We start from the raw sequence: 17,765 nt of genomic DNA, 5'->3' as shown, positions 1-17,765 counted from the left end.
GATTTAACCCATGGAGTTCTAAGGTTGATATTGTGAATTTAAAAGAATCTCTTATGATATGAAGATTATCTGTATCTCCATGGGAGGGCACTGGAAGTTTCTCTACATCTATGTACTCTGCTTAAAATATCTCTAAGGTTAAACGTCCTCCAAATATTCCTAGTTTAAATTTGGAAGCAAATATAAAATTGATATTTTACTGACTCTTATTTAGAGATAAATATCTTACTTATTATAATATTTATTATAGTTATAGTATATATTAATATATATTGTACATTAATATATATTTATATATTACATATAATTTATAATATGTTACATATATTTGCATATTTATTATCTTATTTAGGGATTATAACAAATACTCTTATTATAATTATATATTATTAAATTTATTAAATTATAATAAATACTCTCACACACTTTATTATATTTCTTTTGTTGTTTCCATAGTGGATGACCACACATCTAACGGGGATCCAGAGTGGTCTGAGGCAAAAACAGATTTAAGTCTAGTTATCACTAAGCTGGTTTAAGGAAGAATAGGTCAAGCTCTAGAATTAGGGTATCTGAATTTGAAGCCCAGCTCTGATTCTTAAGGAGCCCTGTGACCTTGGGCAAATTATTTACTCTTATCTGTAAACTAAGGAAAATCATAATACATACTTAGTCACAGCATTGTTTTAAGGATTAAATGAAGCACTTACTTCAACAATTATGTATCAAGCATTGTTAGGCACCAGGGAGGACAGTGAGTAAATGCATGTACAGAACATTTCACAAACTTGGACTGTTTTTATCCAAAAGCACATACACACTGACTTGCAACTGTACAGTACATAATATTTAAAGAAGTTTTGAGCTGCAGAAACAGGAATGAATTATTTATCGGGCCTCCAAGATCAGGAGTTGAAATGCTGAGGAACGTACAATAGTATTCTATTACAAGAGAGCATCGTCTGATTCAGGACCAGCAACAAAATACACCTGTCGATTGATGCAATATGTGCATTGAGCAATGTATGCAGTGTATTAATTAATTTTCTATGCACTGAAAGTGGTTGTCAGGCATTTTAACATTTCTTTCAGAACAACATCCGAGAAAACTTAGAACAGCAACCAAAGCATGAATAAAAAATGAATGGGTATGACTCATGTGGATGGTTACTAATATTGGCAATAAAATGTCTTTTAAAAACAAGGTGGTTCATTATTTTCTGAGAGGATTAAAAACCCCATTCCACCTATGGATACTTTTGCCCCTCCCCAACAGTAACATTGCCTGTAATACATGTTTTTATCAGTTTAAAAAAATCTGTAATGATGAGTTAATGCTCTGCTTTTTAAGCCAGGATGCTATCCTAGGATATCTGGGGCATGGCAGGGGATAAAAGAAGCCAAAATAATATGGTGCATCTTCCTAAAGCATCAGTTTTTCATATTGAAACCAACAAGGATTTATCATGGAACAGAATGCAAAATCCACCTGACTTCACAAAATAAAACATGAAACATCAAAGAAACTGCTCCTTGTACTGATCTCTTGAGAGCATATTTTGGGTACAGAGGCCTTCACCTCTTTAGGAGAAAGGTTAGCAAGCGCTGTACATTAGGAATGGATTTTTCCATCTCTTCACATTGTTGTCACTGACAAGGTGTTCAGAATCACTTTTATAAACGGCTTTAATTTTTTGTTTATTTCCGAACGTGTTATTGCTTTCTGTTATCTACTGAAGCTAGAAATAAATTATTATAGAACACGAAAATGAGTGCAATACAACATATTTCTGACTAGGACAGCTTTGAAAGAGCATTCATGAAAACCGTACTCTCTACTGCAAAATCAGAGAGGAAGACATTCCCACGCTGTTGGAATAACACGAGGTGCTAAAAGAGGACCTGTGAAAAGGAATATCCTTTGATATTCCAAAGTATGAAATATCCCCTAAAGTTAGCCTTGAAGAAGACTGTGAACTAGCTTGAAGGAATTTGCTTAACCTTCAGAGCTTTGTCCAAAATGTTAGCCATTCAAAATTTGAGTCAGCTGTAAAACTCAGTTATTCTCTACTTTATTAATCTGCTTTTATTCTTTTCACAGTACTTGTCACTGTTAGAAACTATCTTAATCATTTGTTTATTGTCTACCTCTTCCACCTCCAAACCCCAAAAGTCGGGTCACTTGTATCTCCAACATCTAGCCACACACCTGCTATTATATAGCAGACGCTCGAAATATACTCGCTGAATTTCTTTATAAGATTCAGTGATGACCACTTTTTATCACATGCATATTTGTCAAGAAATACTTAAGCCAAGGATAGCGGAAGGTGTATCTGACCTCTTCAAAAGGGCAAGAACCTATCTGATGGAGTGAATGCCCATCTGTAGTACTCTCCATATCCTTTGCCATCTCCGATGCTGAAACGCTGACAGGAGGGCAAGGTGGAGAAGGTCTTGATAGAAAAATGGGTATCACCTGTCTCCTTACGACCAGAAACTAATGGTTCCCAGTGAATTTGCATCTTTATATAATCTGAAATTTCGTACTTTCAGGAAAATAGCACCTATTGCAAAGATAGGAAATTTCCCATCTGTTTCAGAGACCGCTTTGGGTAATAGTGTTAAGGATTTAACACCAATTCCCCCCGATCACATCGGCGGACAGTGCAACCCGAGCGCCCGCCCTTTGGCCTCGCACCTCGGACAGCGTGCACGGCGGAGCGCCCCGGGACCTGCTGGGTCACAGCAGCCCAGCTCCAGATTTCGGGAGGGAGTCGCCCTGCGCTCAGGACTCCACTCACATTCTCAGGGAAGAGCCCGCTCCCTGCTGGGCGGGGTGGGCATGAGTGGCATCTTTCGTACCCCCAGGAAGCAAGCCGACTTGAAGCCCGAGGCCCGGGCGGGGTGCAGTCAGGTCCCCTGCTCACCGCTGCGGGGCCTGCTGCTGTCGCCGGCCTTGCTGAGGACGCTGCTGGAGCAGCCCATCGCGGGCAGAAGGGCTGCGGTATGGGCGAGAGCAGCCACCTGTCCCACGCCGGCGCGGGCGTCGGCCCCCAGGCCTGGATCCTGTGCAAGCCGCAGTCGCTGCACCCAAGTTCCTCCGGTTGCCCTCTCGGCTCCCGCGGGCGCAGAGCGCAAGCGCACAGCGGAGCGCCGGGGTGGGGGTGCGCACCTGGAGAGGAAAGGGAGCGGCGCGGAGGTGGAAGGAGCTAGGGAGCCCGGAGCGAGGAGGCAGAAGAGGACAGGGACAGGGAGTTAGGTGGGCAGAAGGTGGAGGGTATGGTAAAGGAGAAGAGGAAAAAGGCCTTTGAAGCAGGAATAGGGATTACGTCGGGGCAGAGGCGAAAGGCTGGGAGGGCTCATCTGAATCATCGCTAAATAGCTGGAGAGGGGAGGAGGCGAATGTGGCCGGTGGCTATTGATTGGTAGGCTCGGTTTGCTATGCGATGACAGTCTTGTTCTTACGTAACTTCAGTACAGCTACCACAAGGAAGTTTAATGTTGACACAATACTATTTAAACCCACCCTCGTATTCAATTTTGGTCAACCCAATCCAGGACCACACACTGCATTTAGTTGTCTTATCTCTCTTTAGTTTGCTTTAATCTGAAGTACTGTGGTTCCCTCAGTCTTTGTCTTTCATGAACTTAACATTTTTTAAGAGAACAGGCCATTTATTTTGTAGAATATTTCTCAGTTTGGGTTTGTCTGATGTTTCCTTATGATTGTTTTCAGGCGATGCAGTTTGGGCTGGAATACACAGAAGTTATGTTGTCTGTGTATTCATATCAAGAGGCATATGATGTCAGTTTGCCCTATTATTGGTAATGTAGTTAAGGTAGTGTCTGTCAGGCTTCTCCACTGAAAAGTTACTATTTTACTGTATAATTTATGAGGAGAGACTTTAACTATCTTATTTCTCATCAAACTTTTATCTGCCACTTTTAGCATATATTAATATTCCTGCTTGGATCAATTATTTTTATGATGGTTATCAATGGTAATTTTCTAATTACATTATTCCTTCTACATTTATTAGTTGGCACTCTAATGTAAGAGCACACATTCCCTTTTTCTCCATTTATTTTTCACTTATATCAGTAAATACACATGAATTCCTACATTATTCAATGGGTCATGTTAACCATCTGTGTTAGTTTGTTAGCGCTGCCATAGCAAAGTACAACAGACTGGGTGACGGAAATTTAGGTTCTCACAGTTCTGAGGCCACAAGTCTGAGACCAAGGTGTCAGCAGGGTTAGTTTCATTCTGAGGCCTCTCTCCTTGGCTAGTAGATGGCTGTCTCCTCCATGTGTCTTCACATGGTCTTCCTGCCTTGGGTGTCTGTGTTCTAATCTCTTCTACTTTTAAGGACAACAGTCATATTGGATTAGGGCTCACCCATATGACCTCATTTTACCTTAATTACCTCTTTGAATTAAGGCCCCATCTCCAAATACAGTCACATTATGAGGTCAGGGGGCTAGGACTTCAACATATGAATTTTGGGGTGACAAAATTCAGTCCATAACACTATCATTATTTTGATGCTCAAATTGCCTAAAATTGGGTATATTTCCCTATAAATGCCATGGAATGCAAAGATTTACCATAGGTTTAGAAGTCTCTCCCTCCCTTTCTTCCTTCTCTCCCACTCCCCGTCCTGATCCACTCTCGTCTTTCTTTCTTCCTCTTTTTTTCCCTCTCCCTGCTGTGATGCAGGCCTGACAAAGCCTTGGCCACCCAGCAATCAGTTCACAAATCCCTCTGAATGAAGAGCAGACTGGAGACCTCTGAGGAAGGACCCTTCATAGCATTACAGATATGTACAGATTCTTCCTCCTAACCTTCTAGCCAGGGCTACTGTACCCTAAGAAAAAAGAAGTACTTTGAATGTGGCTAATGATTTGGCTGGATTCCAAGTCAGGACCTTGGAAGCAGCACGATTACAGGATCGGTGCAAGGAAGTTTAAGGGAGACGAACGTGGATGCACCTTTCAGAATGGGCCTAGATTTGGGGAAGATCTTATGTCTTATATAAACACTGTCAAAAGGCCTGTATTAGTCAGCTTGGGCTGCCATGACAAAATACCATAGACTGGAGGCTTAAATGACAGAAATTTATTTCTCACAGTTCTGGAGCTGGGAAGTCCAAGATCAAGGTACTGGTCAATTTGGTTTCTGGTGAGGGCTCTCTTTCTGGCTTGCAGATGGCATCTTCTCACTGTGTCCTTATTGTGGGAAGAAGGATAGCTTCCTCCTCTTATAAGGCCACAGTCCTAATGGATTAGGGTCCCACCCTTATGACCTCATTTAACCTTAATTACCTCCTAAAGAACACATGTCCAGATTGAGTCACATTGGGGGTTAGGGCTTCAACATATTAATTTGTCGGTGGGGTAGAGGGGAGGAGGCAAGTTAATCCATAGCAGGCTCCGTCTACAGACAATGCTCTTTTTTATTTTTAAAGTCATATTTCATTTTATTTAGCTAATTGAAAAATTTTCAAAACTTCCCTCTTTCCAAAAAGAGATGCCATAACTCAGAGATTAGTTACATGTAAACACATAACTTGAAATTCCCTGAATCTTAATGCTTTCATGCTAAACCAGGGCTTAGTTAGCCCATTTAAGTTCCCCCTTTTCCCCATCAATTAAGGAAGTTTTTTTTAAAAAAGATTTTATTTTTCCTTTTTCTGTCCAAAGCCCCCTGGTACATAATTGTATATTTTTTGTGGGTCCTTCTAGTTGTGGCGTGTGGGATGCCGACTCAGCATGACTTGATGAGCAGTGCCATGTCCATGCCCAGGATCTGAACCAGCGAAACCCTGGGCCACCAAACGGAGCGCATGAACTTAATCACTTGGCCATGGGGCTGGCCCCCATTCCCCATCAATTATTTTTTAGTACTTGCCTGGGTTATCTTACTTTTCCTCAGATATAATTCGTTAGTTTAGCCATGGCCGCTTCCATTTTCTTCAGCAGAAGCATTTTACAATCAGGTGAACGATAATAATGAGTCTTTCTCATGAGCTACCCCAGTGCTTGCTCAATGGGCTCAGGAATAAAATGGCCATAGGAATAGGGATGGAAGCCAGGTATGGGCTCAACACCATGCTCCTCCACTTACCATGGTTTGCCTTGCTAAGTGTCCAATTTGCCATTAGCAGCAAGAGAGACCAACTGTAAGCCTCTGAAACAGTACCCATTCTTTTAGGGGACCTCTCAGCCACCTCATGGAATACTGACTGAAACTTTTTGGGGACAGCAGATAATCTTTACTGTTAACAGATACTGGATTAGATTTGCTTCTCCTGCCCATCATGCCTCTGCCAGCACCATCCATTAGTGAATGATATCATCAATACATTACGTATCCATCAAGACATTACATTCAGCATTGTATCTTATCAAAGAACTCACTTTTTTTTAAACATTTTTTTTATTGCAGTGACATTGGTTTATAACATTATATAACTTTCAGGTGTACATCGTAATATATTTCGAATTCTGTGTAGATTACATCAAGTCTACCACCCAAAGACTAGTTACCATCCATCCCTACACATATGTGCGTAATCATCCCTTTTACCCTTCTGCCTCCCCTCTTCCCTTCTGGAAACCACTAATCCAATCTCTGTCGCTATGTGTTTGTCTCCGTTTTTATCTTCTTCTTCTGAGTGAGATCATACAGTATTTGACCTTCTCCCTTACTTATTTCAGTTAGCATGGTCCATCCATGTTGTCACAAATGGCCAGATTTCATTATTTCTTATGGCTGAAAGAACTCACTTTAGTGTGAGACAAGTAAGGGAATAGGTTAACTGCTATGTGATTTACTGGTCTTTCCATGTACCTCACCGTCCAGAAGCTAAACTTACAGAATGATGGACTGGAACATTAAACACTCAGTTATGGCAGCAACCAAAATTAAACACCTTTGAAGGTTGGGATGCTGCCCTGTGGTTTGCAGAGTGTGCTTTGCACCAGTGACTAATAAATGGTTCTGCTTCTCCCATGACCAGTATATGCACATCTGGGTCTTGCTCTCCAGGCTTCTTGTTCATTTGATGAACTACAAAATAAATTCCTTTTCTTCTTAACTGAGCTAGTTTGTTTCTGTTGCTTACAAAAGTATCTAGAATAATATACAATGCTTACCCTACCTTCCCTCTCCTTGACAGCTCTCCTTCTTAGCAATTACTTGTCCTGCCTTATTCCTTATAGTCTTATCTTGATAATACCTGATGATAACTGATACTGTGACTTTAAAGGCCAATAGTATCTTGATGTCTTAGCCTATGTATTACAACTTTATTAAGGATAAAAGTACATGGTAGGCTTTTCAAATTGTTAAAAATAATATGTACAACGTCATACTTTTGTGGACACTTAGAAACACAGGAAGCCATTTATATGAAAATTTCAAAAACTGACTCTAAGAAATAAAAAATGACCAAAAGACCAACCTTTATGGACACCACCCTACTTTCCAAAAGTGTCACTCTTCCATAGTAAAATAGTGAATAAAGTACTCCGAGTTCTTTATATCCAAGAGTATAAAAAAATATGCTTCCTTGGATGGAAAAATGCTTTAAAAAATAGGAGAAAGCATTTCTCTGGCTTATTTTTAATCAAGTGCAGTCTGGAAGATTCCCGGTCTGAACAGAAAGGCGATAGGAGAAATATTTCTGATTCTTTATTATTGCAGAGGCAGAGAGAGCGGAGATGAACAAGGAGCAGCATTCCCTCTTGTCCTCTAAGTGTTGAGAATTCCTGTACAGGTGTAGGTGTGTTTAGTTAGCTGAAAGGCCACCAACACTCCCTGAATTTGCAGGGTCTTTTCACTTGGATTCACTGTCCCTCCCCCTCCCAGCCATATCTGTGAGCACGTTTAATGTCCAGGGTGACTTAAGGATGTGAAGGCTGAGTTAAGACAGAGTTCTCAATTACTAATGGGCCACTTGCTAATCTGGACACCGAATAAGTAATAGTCGATGATAAAGAATATGGTAGTTTTAACTGCATAACAATAAGGGATGAGTCAGTGAGCTGAACCAGTGAATATCAGATGAACTTGTTAGTATCTGCTCTTACAGGGAATGCAGCCTGTCACTTTTAATTCTCACAGCGAGTAAAAGCCAGAGGCATAACAAATGCAGGTGCCTGCAGAGTTCTCAGAAACTTGGAGCAGTGATTTTCGTGAAGAAAAACCAAAGGAGAGCCTCGTGTTAATTCTGTCCTATCACATTTACCTGTTGGTATTCTTTTAAGATCACTCTGAATGCTACAGACTAGGATCCAGAAAAAATAAAATAATGTCTGCATGGCAAAGTCCTTTCTCAAAACATATAAATTTCCCGACTTTTTAGTATTAAGATTTTCAAACTTATGAAAAGTCAATTAGTACAACAAACACCCATATACCCTCCACTTAAAATTAACAAATGTTAACACCTTGCTGCATTCGTTCTTCCTACCTACCTGTCAGTTATCTACATTTATTTTAGCAATTTGAAAATAATTTGCAGATATCATGACACTTCATCTGTAATTACTTCAACATACATCTCTTTAGACTAAGGACATTCTCTATGACTTACAGTAGCTATTTTTTCTTTTTGAAATTTTAGAGGTCATATTGGTTTATAACATTGTGTAATTTCAGGTGTACATTACTATATCTCAGTTTCTGTGTAGACTGCATGGTGCTCACTACCAATAGGCTAGTTTTTATCTGTCACCATACAGACACGAAAAGTAGCTATTTTTAATAACAGTAACAGTAATTTTCTAACACAGGGGTCAGCAAACCATGGCCCACAGGCCAAATCCAGCCAGCTGCCTGATTTTGTAAAGTTTTACTGGAACACAGCCATGCCCATTCATTTACATATTGTCTTTGGCTGCCTTCGTGTTACAACAGCAGAGATGAGCAGTTGCCACAGAGACCATATGGTCTGAAAGGCCTAAAATATTTACTATTTGGCCCTGTACAGAAAAAGTTTGGCAACTCCTGCTCTAATAAATACAAGCATGGAAATCTTTACAAAATCTTCATGAGCCAAAGGATTTGACTGTCATTTTGCATGCCAAGTGTTTCTTCCTCTAGTGTACAGGTTTTGTGATGTTGTGAATGACCTGGGTGTGGGTGGGTGGCTGCAGTGGGGAGGTTGGGGAGGTGGGATTGGGACTGAGGAAGACATACTTATTCTGTACAGGGCCCTGTGCCAGGTGCTTTAACACTCTTATGTTTACGGTGATCCTCAACAACAATACTGTGAGGTAGACATTATTCTAATTTTGTTGATGAGGAAACTGAGGCTTAGGGAGGTTAGATAAGTTGTCCAAATTCATGCATAGAAAATGAAGAATGTAAGTCTATCTCCAAAGAGATACAGCAGGTTCAGTTAACATTTCCTAGGAAGAATTCTCATTCTGTGGTCATGATTCATACACAAAAATGAAGTGCTTTGGACTTCTCTGGTTTCCAGTACAAAACCACTGTAAGGCCCCTGGGAGAAAGTAATGAAGGCCTTTCTTTTAAAGCATAATGAGGACATAACAGGAAGGACAGGAAACTTGGTATCAAATAATGAAAAACACCTCAAGAAAGTCATCTCAAGTGGTTTAATCATTCACTCTCTAAAATGGGGGTAATGTCTATCCTGATTACTTTGGGAAAAGCAAATATTAAAGAGCTTTGAAAGTACAGAGCTCAATAAGAAAGTGTAAGGCATTATCATTTAGTTTATATTTCTATTTAAGCAGGCATGCCTCAGAACCAACTTGGCTATCTCATTCTTTAGTTCTCTACTTCTCAAATTTTAGTATTTAAAAGAATCATCGAGGCTGCTTATTAAATTCAGATTCCCAGGCCCCACATCCAGAGATTTCTTCCACAGACCTGGGTGGGGCCCAGGAGTCAGAATTCAAGTTGATTCTGAATCAAGTGATCTGGGAGGCATACTTTGAGATATAATTGATGTTTTTCAAATGATCTATTGAAAATAACCACTTTATTTTTAAAACGGAACTTTTTATGTAACAATTACTGCATGCTATAAAATAATTCAGTGTAAAATAATTCAAGCAGTACTGAAATAAAGTAAATAGTAAATGTCCTCTCCTCACCACCTACTCTTCTCATCTCTCACCCAGAGGTAAGTTTTGATGATCAGCTTTCCAGACTTGAATTTTCTATGTATATACAAACACATATATTGGTTAAGAATGATGAGCATTTGATGTTGTTTCTAATTTTTTTTTTTGCTATTAAAAATAACGCTTAAATAAATATCCTTGTTCATGTCTTTGAGCAACTGTAACTGTTATTGTAGGAGAGATTCCTAAAAGTTGAATTGCTGAGCCAAAAGACTCAAATAGCACAAAGGGAATAAAATTAAAGTGTTTCCTTACCTCCTTCCAGCCTCCAACCTCATTCTGGAAACCACTGTGATCTTCTATGTCCCTACACAAAATGCTTATGTGGGTAAGTTCATTTTATGTTTTGACATACCGTCAATCTGTCCTTAAAGAGCCTATTTCCCCAACCTATTTTATATCTAATTTTAATCTTTTTGGTGACAATTTAATTTTAGCGCCTTCAGTGTTTTCAGTTCCTGTTAGCAATGGAATAATTGGTCGGCATGTTGCCCTTAAAAATGCTGAAAACTGAGAGAGCCTCTCCCAAGGGCTCTTCAATAATGGACAAAGATCCAGGGATTTAAATAGATTTCTGGAAAAAGACTCGACAATGAAGTAAAATTTTAAGCATAAAATGATTTCTTAAAATTCTATGCTAAAGCAAACTTACTCATAACATTTAAATCTTAAATGTTCCACTTTTTTTGTATTTTTTCTCACCATTCCCCCTCATGAATGCCATATGCCAGCCAAACTGTACCATCCACTCTCTGATCATGCTTTTAGCTCTGCTTCTGCTCTTCTCCGACTAGAATGCATCCCGCTTTGATTTCAGATAATCCTGCAGAAGACCTGACTTTAAATCTCAGCACTGATCTGTCTTAACCTTCACTAAATTATTTAATCACTTTTCTCTCTAGTTTTATCCTCTGTAAAATAAAGATGATAATAATGCCTATGAGGTTATTGTAACCATCAGTTAAGATTTGTGAAAAGTACATTAAAGTCTATGCAAAAGTTAATTATTCTTAATATTACTCTTCTATAAGGCCCAGCTAGATAGTATGCTCTTTAAGAACAGATACCATGTATTTGTATATTCTTAGTACCTAGAGTGATGTTGAATTTGTCAAATATATTTGTTAAATTGAATAAACACATTATGCTATTTGTTTGTCTTCTTCCAGACACAGACTGCAAGGTTTCCCAGGGCATCTTATATGACCAGGCCTAACATGGGACCTGGTACATGGTACCATTCATGCAACGTCTGTGATCACGATTTCATACTCATACATGGCAATTAGAACTATGCTAAGTGTCTTTTTATAGGTCTTGTCTTCTCAACTTGACTATTAGCCCCTTGAGGGTAAGATGTATTATGTTCTTTCCATATCAAGTGCCTAACAAGAATGTTTAATGATAATGGGGAAAAAAATGCATACCTGAATGTCTAATGCCAAAGCAGACTCTAAACATTTCCAAATTGTACCTGCCATGAACTGTAACAGAAAGTGCTCTTAAGTAGATGATTCAATTTTTATAACAGCGTGACAACCACAACTGAAACATTTGCATGGATCAGAAAAGAAAAATGAGGATAGGATTAAAAGAGGAAATAACGTTTTAGCCTTCACTATCAGGCAGCAGTGTCACAAGTTCTCTAGGTCTCAGTTTCTTTAACTTTAAATCAGAGGACTAGTTATCTGTTCTAAAATTACTAACAAGCAAAAACAGAGCTTAACATATTTTAGAACTACATTAATAGAGGAGGGCAAATATTATCTGTAAGTGCACAATAATAAGTAATTTCTGCCTAAATGTTAAAAGTAGTATGACAACCTACTTGTCTGGTTAATTTCACGTCAAAGTGGGACACACATTTGAATAAACTTTAATTGTGAAGTGACCTACAGTACAGACCTGGGTACTGACTCTACCTCCGATAATACACTAGATATGGAAACTTGAGAATAAAAACGTCACTTATCTCAAAAGAGTTTTTGTGACTATCAAATAAAATAGGGGAATGGTGTAGCACAGTTCCTGGCACAGTTAGCCCCGCCCCCCGCCCCCCTTTTTTGGTTGCTCCTCCTGATCTCCAGGGCACGATGACACGCGAAGTAGCTTACCTACTGGTCTGATTTGACTTTTCATTTTTTTTGGTGGTGGTGATGGGTACTTTCTGAGCCTAATATTTTGAAGGATCCGCACCTGGACATTTATGTCAAAGTCCAACGTTCACAACAAAAAGATTTTTTTAACTGGACCTTTTTATCGCTCTCTGCAAATTCGGCTTACAAGTTCACACTAACACAGCCACAAGAGTTGAGTTTGGGGGAGCCAGCGCGCGGCGCCACCGTTCTCCGAGGGATCGGCAACTTGGGCGAGAGCAGGAGTGCACGCAGCTGCTTCAGCCTGGCGGAACTGACGGAGGAGCGCAGACCCGGAGCTGCCGCGCACCGGGGTCCTCCCGAGTCTCTCCAGAAATGAGCAAAGCAGCACTAAGACCGTGGTCCAGCCGCAGCCGCCTCTTCTCGCCACGCCCCCCGCCTCACCCTCAGTCGGCTTCTCCAACTCCTGCCAGTCTCGACGTCCCTCGGTTCCTCAGTCCACAGCTCTGCGCAGCAGAGTAACACAGCGCCTAGACGCCTAAGGCCGGCAGCCGGGCGAAGCGTTCACCGCAACCGCCACTCTAACTAGCGGTATCTATAGCAACCGGCAGCACAGCGCCCCGTCTTGCCCCGCCCCCTCCTCCTTCGATTTGCTTCCGCTTCCGGTCCTGGAGTCCCGGCTTTGCGGTGAAGAGCTTTGCATTGTGGGAGCTCTTTCCTTTCTCGTTCCCCGGCCATCTTGGCGGCTGCTCTTGGTGAGTGGGCTCCAGCAGGCCGAGGTTTAGGCAGCGCAGGGAGCCCCGCGGGTTGTCGTTTGGAGCTCTGGGTCGTAAACTTCCTGTCCTCTGTATGTTCTAGGTTGGGGGCCGTCCCGCACCTAAGGCAGGAAGATGGTGGCCGCAAAGAAGACGGTGAGTGAAGCGGGCCAGGGCTGGAAGCCGATTCACGTGGAGAGATGAGTCTCGGCCGGGGCGGGCAGATCTGAGCACACCGGGGACACAGCGTGCCCACTGGCCATTGGAGGGTCTCGCAGGGAACCAAAGAGGCCCTCTTAAATGACTTGGGACCTTCGACATCGGAGGTTTATTAAGGGGCCCGGCTTCCAGAAAGCTGGACCCAGTTTTGAGCTGGTGACGAACAAGGCCTTCACATCCGTGTTAAATGTTTGCTTTGTAGAAAAAATCGTTGGAGTCGATCAACTCTAGGCTCCAACTGGTTATGAAAAGTGGAAAGTACGTGCTGGGGTACAAGCAGACTCTGAAAATGATCAGACAAGGCAAAGCGAAACTGGTCATCCTCGCCAACAACTGCCCAGCTTTGAGGTAATCCAAGGGATCTGAGTATGTGTCGCCCACTGCACGTTCTTCGTGAGCGAATATCCAGGAGTGTAAACTACATGCAATCTGGGTAGCAGAACTCGGTTTTATTTAAATTTGTTTTACAAGAGAAGGCTTTTAGAATGACTAATGGTTGCTATTGTGGTGGTTGGCTCTTGATCCCCTTCTCCCCACCGTGTTCTCTCCTTGTGAAGCGTATCCTTGGGGGAAGTGTATGGCAGAGAGGGTAAACCACAGAACGTCAAAGTTTGAGTATTTGTTATTGTGTGTATTTTGTGTTCTGCCTTTTTGGTCATTCTTTTAGCTTTGAAACGCTTTAAAAGTGCTTCATTGTATGAACTTATTTCAGTGTAGAAAAGCTAGATAAGAAAAGTTCAGGCTGGCCAATGGAGCTGCAGGCTATCATAGAATCACCTGGTTCATCCCTCTGTGTTAATTCTCTGGGCCAAAGTTTTTGCTTGACTCCCTGTTTGGAAATTGAACTCAGTTGGTGGTGTAAATAAGTTAAAGAAACTTGGATCTTGAAGAATTGTAAGCCATATAATCAGTCCCCTACCCGCATTGCTTTTCTCTGGTAATGCGTGACCTGCTCACAGCGTTTTGTATAGGGTGTCTGTTACTTAACTGTCAAAGCCTGATTGCTCTCTTCTCCATCCCATCCCGTTTTTTGGTCTTATTCCAAACCTTCTATGGCAGTGGTTCTCCAATGTGAATGTGCATACAATCACACGAGTCATCTTGCTAAAATGCTGGCTCTGATTTAATGCGTCTTGGATGGGACCTGAGATTTTGCATTTCTGACAAGTATCTTGTGAAACTACTGCTGTCTATGGATCCACACTGAGCAGTGGCAAGGTTCTGTTAGGACTCCCTTCAAATTTGTAAAACCGTTAATATCTACCTACTCAACTGACACAGAAATGTTAACTCTGGGCTAAGTAATATCACTCCCCATCTAGGATTCAGCACCAGAGGGTGAAAATGGGTTACCTTTTAAAGATAACAGGGGTTTGCATCCTGGATCTTCCGCCTATACTGTGCCTCAATTTTTTCATTAAAAAGAATGGAGTACCTAATATTTTAGAGGTTGTCATGGCAGTTAAATAATGTAAACTGTCTAGCATGTAGTAAATATTAAGTAAATAATGCTTTTATTTTCACCCTTCCCTCTTTTCCGTTGAGCATAGATAAGTGTCTTAAATGTAGGTATTCAATGGATGTTTGCTGGTTGTCCCATCCCTTGTAAGGGATCCAAGGAAAGATAGTTTGTATTGGCTAATAGATATGATGATAATGTTTTTAAGAGTGGTGACTGGCTTAGTTACTGTTTGAAGGCCTCATCAACATAAAACTAAGTAGTAGTAACATTTCATCTGTCAGTCACTTGGTATGGCATTTATTTATTTGTCTTTTGGTTTCCAAAGGAAATCTGAAATAGAGTACTACGCCATGTTGGCCAAAACTGGTGTCCATCACTACAGTGGCAATAATATTGAATTGGGCACAGCATGTGGAAAATACTACAGAGTGTGCACACTGGCTATTATTGATCCAGGTATGCTTTTTAAATCATAAGTTTTCTTCCTCTACAGTGTAATACAGGTATTGTTTGCTTTACAAATGTCTTTGGTTCCTGAGTTCACACGGTGAGAATTTGGATATGCAAGGGATTACCTGTAGTTTTATTTCACAAAGAATTGATAATGAATGTCAGTACACTATAATTGACTTTTCCTAAATGGTTCGTTAGTTTGAGATCACAGATTTTGTTTGATGAAGCACATAAGAAATGATGATTTACGACCTTGGTAAAGGTGAAATTATAAAAGGGGAGAACAATCAGGTGAAATAGTAGAAGGTAATCCTTACTGGCTGCCTGAGAACAGAGAGGTAAAACTAAGTTGAGAAGAAGTAGTGCCTACAAATACACGTACTGTTATGTTTTGAACTTGGGAATTTTTAATCAATTCATAAGATAACTGCGAATATTCTCGCTGTTCTGATTCTGTAATAATCAGGGCAGGCTAAACATTCGCTATATTAAAATACCATGCATGTGTCCCCAGACCTAGTTCTTTCCCTAGATCTGGTTTTATAAATGCTGGTGATAAACCAGATCTGATTTGTCTGATGCATCTTATTTGGGAAATGTCTGTAACTCCACGTATCTTTGATCAATCTTAAGAAATGACAGCACAGCTAGTATAATAACTTTTGAAGATAACCACTGCTAATTTGATGCTTAAATGAATTGTAAAATTATTGTGTTTTATTTTCTAGGTGATTCTGATATCATTAGAAGCATGCCAGAACAGACTGGTGAAAAGTAAATCATGCAAAATTTTTCTTTAATAAAACTGGCCAGAGCTTGTTTTAAAAACATTGTATCCATGTCACTTATTTTCTTTAGATCTTTTTGTTTCAGTACACTTTCCTGAAAATAGGGCTAGAGAGGATGAGGCAGCTAGATGTGGCAAGACTTTTGGGTTAAGAGCTATACATCCCAGTTTCTGTTTCCCGTTTTTGTAAGGGGAGTGCACTGAGTTCCTTTCCTGTACTAGATTTTTAAGAGACTTAATTTTCATAATTCAGTCTCAGGACATTGTTGGCATTTTATATTTGAAAATGCTTGACAGACAGCAAGATTCAATACCCAGAATTGGAATTTATAGTCCTGCTTAAATCTACCAAATCTGAGTAGCAAAGAGCATTAAATGAAATATGTTCCCCATAGCCAAAATTCTGTCACAAGCTGAGAGAAACTCTGTTGAACTTTGGTGAAGTAGGATCTTTCCTAAGGGTGTGCAATGGTTATGGATAAGAAATTTACTTGGATAACTTCAGAATAATCCCACATGTTCAATGTGTTAAGTCCACAGTTGCCCAAAGTGTGCTTATAATTTTAGCCCTAAAAGATACTGTGAGGTGTGCTCACTGTTCATATTTTTTAATGAAACTGCATACCGCATCTGAGTATGTCCTGTGGAACCCTTTTCCCACATCTATTAATATCCTTTGGAACATTCAGAGGAATTAGTTCAGGGAAAAATAACTGATTTAGATACCTCTTGATTTAGAGAGTTGAGTGGTCCTGGTAGGGTATACCCTACACAGTCTGTGCTGGGCTCTGAGGCTGCAGAAGCATGAGAAATGACAGTATTTTTTTAACTTTAGAATCAGTCACTTCGGATGGGCAGTTTTTGGTGGTAGATGAATGAGGTGTAGGAGATAAGGATGCTTTCGATAACATTATCCAGTCAAGTGTGTATTGAACTTAAGAGTCAGAAGACTCTACTTACTTAATAAAAATAACCATGGGTGAGTCAAATCCCCAGTTTCACAGGTGAGGAATTTGTTTCTTTCAAGGAAACATTGTAGGATGTTAGTTTGTGTCTGCAGTTAATCTGAGGTAGTGGATATAATTTGGAGAGTAGCTATTATTAACTAGGGCGTTCTTACTGGTGGTGCAGTTACTCGCTATTTCTCAATTTGAGAGCACAACTGGCATTTTTTGATGGGACAGTTATTTTGTTGTGGCAGGCTACATTTTCAAAGTAGTCTTTCCTCGTTGAGAGCCACAGGGTTAGATGAAAATTTGTAAATGTTGAAACTGGTGCACCCAAGGTAGTTTAAATGTTGAAATTTATGCTTGCTAAGAATTGCTTGGTCAGACTACTGGTCTCTAATTCTGTTAGTCTGTTTCCATTGTTGAAAGTGTTTTCAGTCTTGGTTAAGGAAGTTTGTGTGCCTATTTTCCACTTAACTCAGTCAATTTCCCCTTCAAATTGACCTTTCAGCTATTTGGGTTATTTCTGGATGATTTTTCCCTCCAGGGACTAGTTCCAATTTAATTTCTTAAGGGCTGGTGATCTGAAGACTAGAATAATGTGAGTGCCAATGTACCATTTCTTTACAATGGGTTCTGTTGCATGACTTTGGCTGCAGGGGTTTTGGAATGATGGTTTTTAGAAAATTTATGATTTCTATGGCCTTCTAGGTGGTGATTATATGCTCTAAGATCTTTTGGCTTTTACCTTTTCTTTGTGTTTTTTGTGTGCTCACCATTGTTTTAGCAAGAAAGGAATTGAAAGTTCAGAGAAAATGAGTTTAAAGCTAGTAGATAGGAAATACACCTCACTTATTCTGGCCTGGGGCAGCTGTGATG

At 40.3% G+C, this 17,765-nt stretch overlaps 2 protein-coding genes and 1 non-coding gene across 4 annotated transcripts in view; 2 read left to right on the top strand and 1 right to left on the bottom strand.

The window, feature by feature from the left end:
• ERICH5 (glutamate rich 5) overlaps positions 1-12,412 on the bottom strand; it is a 31,434-nt gene extending 19,022 nt beyond the window's left edge. Inside the window, exon 1 of one of the 2 annotated variants that reach the window (XM_044743934.2) lies at positions 12,282-12,412. In XM_044743934.2, the coding sequence (XP_044599869.1) occupies positions 12,282-12,306 (25 nt within the window). In that variant the 5' untranslated portion in view covers positions 12,307-12,412. Of the gene's footprint in view, positions 1-2,930; positions 3,393-12,281 lie in introns of those variants that run through there. The other variant, XM_014847776.3, reaches the window with a different exon arrangement.
• Positions 12,413-12,844: 432 nt separating this feature from the next.
• RPL30 (ribosomal protein L30) lies at positions 12,845-15,980 on the top strand. The gene is made up of 5 exons (XM_014847774.3): positions 12,845-13,018; positions 13,122-13,174; positions 13,440-13,585; positions 15,025-15,155; positions 15,881-15,980. Exons 2-5 carry the CDS (start codon positions 13,154-13,156, stop codon positions 15,928-15,930), a joined length of 348 nt encoding a protein of 115 aa, XP_014703260.1. The 5' UTR covers positions 12,845-13,018; positions 13,122-13,153; the 3' UTR covers positions 15,931-15,980.
• LOC123275901 (small nucleolar RNA SNORA72) lies at positions 15,580-15,713 on the top strand. Its single transcript, XR_006512073.1, has one exon. It is a non-coding gene; the product is annotated as a small nucleolar RNA SNORA72 (small nucleolar RNA).
• Positions 15,981-17,765: the final 1,785 nt, after the last annotated feature.

The sequence above is a fragment of the Equus asinus genome, chromosome 12, assembly GCF_041296235.1.
Source record: "Equus asinus isolate D_3611 breed Donkey chromosome 12, EquAss-T2T_v2, whole genome shotgun sequence".
Classification (NCBI taxonomy): domain Eukaryota; kingdom Metazoa; phylum Chordata; class Mammalia; order Perissodactyla; family Equidae; genus Equus; species Equus asinus.
The sequence above is the reverse complement of the archived record's forward strand: the minus strand, read 5'-3'. Positions and strand labels throughout refer to the sequence as shown.

What these genes read in the sequence shown, in the direction of transcription:
- RPL30 (XM_014847774.3), top strand. Translation starts at nt 13,154, where the DNA reads ATGGTGGCCGCAAAGAAGACG. An exon ending in AACAACTGCCCAGCTTTGAG is followed by an intron (nt 13,586 to 15,024) that starts GTAATCCAAGGG and finishes TGGTTTCCAAAG; the next exon opens with GAAATCTGAAATAGAGTACT. An exon ending in ACTGGCTATTATTGATCCAG is followed by an intron (nt 15,156 to 15,880) that starts GTATGCTTTTTA and finishes TTTATTTTCTAG; the next exon opens with GTGATTCTGATATCATTAGA.